The 3807-nt window shown below is 50.2% G+C and overlaps 1 protein-coding gene across 1 annotated transcript in view; it reads right to left on the reverse strand.

Annotated features, from left to right (window-relative positions):
- Positions 1 to 3807, reverse strand: part of ggt7 (gamma-glutamyltransferase 7) — a 9857-nt gene that overhangs the window by 3766 nt on the left and 2284 nt on the right. The window contains 11 exon segments of the mRNA XM_008319360.3: positions 2 to 16; positions 112 to 267; positions 871 to 959; positions 1418 to 1545; positions 1641 to 1728; positions 1974 to 2167; positions 2255 to 2328; positions 2742 to 2809; positions 2883 to 3003; positions 3071 to 3222; positions 3306 to 3526. Coding sequence (XP_008317582.1) covers positions 2 to 16; positions 112 to 267; positions 871 to 959; positions 1418 to 1545; positions 1641 to 1728; positions 1974 to 2167; positions 2255 to 2328; positions 2742 to 2809; positions 2883 to 3003; positions 3071 to 3222; positions 3306 to 3526 — 1306 coding nt within the window.

A 3807-nucleotide genomic window follows, 5' to 3' on the forward strand; every position in this document is an offset into this window, starting at 1 on the left:
CGGTTTGTTCAGCGAGCTACACACAGACAGGAAGTAGGAGTTTAACGGCGTCGGCACACCTCACACACACACACACACACACACGTCTGTTACTGGTGAAGAAGGTCAAACCTCATGAATGACACGGTGAGGTCATCTGGACCCATAACCACCACCTGGGCAGCTGCTGTGGCCCCTCCCTCCAAGTGGAACGATGGAGTGTAGTGACTGACAGGGAACGCCTCGGAGTCACTGATCATCTGACGCAGCAGGGAGGCATAGGATTTACTTGGAAGATTTGGGAGAAAAAAAGTTCTTTAATCAATGTCTCTGTCACTGTCAATACTCTGTTACAGTACTGTATGTAACAGTACAGTACTGTAACAGTACTGTTACAGTACTGTAACAGTACAGTATGTAACAGTACTGTAACAGTACTGTAACAGTACAGTACTGTTACAGTACTGTTACAGTACTGTATGTAACAGTACAGTACTGTTACATACAGTACTGGTCCAAGTCGTCCTGGGACCATAACTAGTACTTTACTGGACCATACATTGCAACACTGTGTGGCGCTGTCTCCCTCACACCAATATATTTGTTTATATCTATGTCTTTGATCTTTAGATGGGGGGGGGTTAATTTAATTAATTCATAGATAATTTCTGGGGGGGCTGGAACTAATGAATAGGTTTTTAGTTATTTTTAATGGAGAGAATGTGATGGACGGATTGGAGTGAAGTACCTGGACGGTCCACTGGACAAACAAACACAAACATATCGACGACGAGTTCATTTTCATTTAGCGTTCAATGGTCGTAAGATTTTTGCCAACATTAAATTGAAAACCGCTCAAACTGTTCTGATGACGACTGAAGGTGTCCCTACCTCTGCATCTTACTGACGGTCTCTGACACTGAAGGGTCAAACATGGGGTCGCCCAGCCCACTGGACAAGGCCAAGGCCATCTTCAGAGCCTGGAGGAAAATCACATCAACACAAAGACAAACCAGATCAATTAACTCGACTCTCCACCAGGGGGTCACAAATATTATGGTATGTGTAGAGTCAGAGCGCGGCTGTATGTGGAGGTTCTGATACCGAACCCAAATCAGAATAAAATACCCGAGAAACAATTGGGTCGGCCTGACCTTTGACACCACCAGGTCAAGAGGTATTGTTAGGGTGTGCACGTGTATGTGTTCAGACACTTTCTACTCAGTTCTGATTCACCTCCATCTTTAACTTGATACTTGATCAGAGGGGCCGGCCCAGCGGGTCAGAGGTCGGCACTGGGCCGTGGATCATTGTTTACCAGACCACGCGCACAGAAAGTTTCATGTTGATTTTTATGAAAATATACATTATTAAAATAATGTTGTATGAAACGAACAGAGTGGGGTGACTCGGTGGTGCAGCGGTGAAGCTGACGCACCTCTGCTATCTGGTGGTAGCTGCTGTTCCTGGGGACCTGGCTGGTGATGTTGTAGCCTTCTAAAATGTTGAGGACGGTGATGAGTGCCACACCTGCGTGTGGAGGCGGAGCCGTCATCACGCGATGTTCTTCAACAACAACAACAAATAAAAAGAGAGATTTAATTTCATCGTTCATAAAAACGGATCAGAACCAGAGAGCAGCGGCAGAGAACCACCCTCACCCTGATAGACCACCTCTGCTGGCTGCTTCAAGACCGTGCTGTAGTTTCCAAAGTCTCTCTCTGTTAGCACGCCGCCGTTAGCTTGCACCTGTTCAATGGAGGAAAGTTGTCTAACGTTTACATCTTTAGATGACGACAAAACACTACGACCACTTCAGGAACATTTATCAACAGTGAGGTCCAGTCTGGACACGGTTTGTTTTCTGGCCACAGGGAGGGGGCGCCACCTCTGACTGTGTCCATGAATAAAATGCATCTTGAGATGAAAATATTGTTGTTTACGATGATCTTTCTCTACAGTGATCTCAAGGAACAACAAAAACCGGTCCTTACTGCAGCCACCATCTCCTGCGTCAGGTTCCCACTGTAGAACTCTGAAACCCCCTTCACTGCAACAGCATCCAGGACGGACGCCAGATCCAGACGCCGGGCCAGGAGTCCAGGCAGAGGGGGCTGGCCGTTAGGGAGGAACAAGGCCCCAAAGGCAGCTGACACGTTTGTGTCCTTCACTGCAGCCAAAGCTGCAGCTGCAGAGGAGGAAGAGGAGGAGCAGGAGGTGAACGTCTGTGTCACTGATTATTAGGCACAACAAGTGCCAGGAACCCAGTACTTACCCAACTCATGAGTCACATTGAAGCCGTTTCTGGCCACATCTGCTGCCATGGTAACCACGTCCTTCCATGGAAGTCTGTGGAGGAACATACAGTACATGTTAATATTGAATACATGACTGTATATTTGTTAACATACAGTACAGAGTAACCGTTTTACAACAGCAGGACAGCACCACCAATGGAGCAGCTGAGTTACTGCAGCCCAACACAAACGTAATAAAACAACTTATTCAACCATGAACTACATCTGCAAGTCACCTTTGGACAGACAGGTGGCGCTGCTGTGTGATTCAGAACCTGTGTGACTGCTACTGGAGGGGACACCAGAGGTGTGCACGGGGGAGGGGAGGCAGTAAAACAAAGAAACTACAGTCGACCCCCCCCCTCCCCCCCAGGTGGGAGCTTCCTGGACCAGTGATCAACACAGACGCGTTCATACAGGGATCAGTTTATATTGGCTGTTAGTGTGGGCGTGGCCTCAGCCTACCTGCCGTACAGCTGATGTGCCTGCTGCATCCCACTGAGCATGCCCGGAACAGCCACCGTCAGACCAGCCTGGGACAGCGTGAAGACAACAATGTCAACCAACCGTCGATCAACAGTCGAGTCTCCCAGGACACGGACTTACATTCTGGTCCAGGTCAGTCTGCGTCAGCATCAACTCGCTGACACCGGAGGGCGCCGTCTCTCTGAAGTCAATCACCTTGGTCTCGTTCTTACGGATGTCGTGCACCAACATGACTCCGCCTCTGTGGAAGACAAACGCGTCACGTCTCCTCAGAAACCATGGGTCAAGGTTCATTTCATCAAACTCACCCTCCCATCCCAGAGGTGTGGGGGTGAACGATTCCCAAACACAAGGCGGCGCTGATGGCAGCGTCCACACTGGAGCCCTGCCGGGCCAGAACACTGAAGCCCACGGACGTGCACTGAGCGGCGTCGGTTACCACCGCCCCCTGGTTGAACACCTGTCAGTGAACACAACAACAGACGCCATGATGCCTCGGTGTCACGGCTGACGTTCTGACATGACATGTTAAACCACGTCTACCTGGGGGTCTCCAAGGTAGATCTGCATGATGAGAGCTATAGTGACCCCTGTGGCGAAGGTGAGACAGGCCGTGATGATGACGGTCAGCCCGTCCCTCTGGCAGGCGCAGTCTTCTTTGAAGGGGTCTCTGTTGGTCTCCTGCAGGGTGTCGTGACTGGCCAGGTCTGAGGCCGAGGACGGGAGACGCTGGAGACGGGCGGTCTTCAGGAACAGGTCTGGGTCTGAGACATGCAGAACACATAGAACCAGGATCTGGATCAGAACAGGACTGGACCAACTCTCAACACAATTCTGCTTTTTACAGTGTGAACCTGACTTGGTACTGTAGGTGGCGATATCACAACTGGGGTTCTGGCAGCTTTTAGGGGAGAGGAGGAAACTGTGTGTGTGTGTGTGTGTGTGTGGGGGGGGGGGGGTCTCAGGTCAGGCCGGTTGGTCTGCTTTTTTTTTGGACAATACATTTCCAATTACCCACCCCCACCCACAAAAACCACCCCCAGCC

Source organism: Cynoglossus semilaevis, chromosome 10 (assembly GCF_000523025.1).
Source record: "Cynoglossus semilaevis isolate Cse_v1.0 chromosome 10, Cse_v1.0, whole genome shotgun sequence".
Lineage (NCBI taxonomy): Eukaryota > Metazoa > Chordata > Actinopteri > Pleuronectiformes > Cynoglossidae > Cynoglossus > Cynoglossus semilaevis.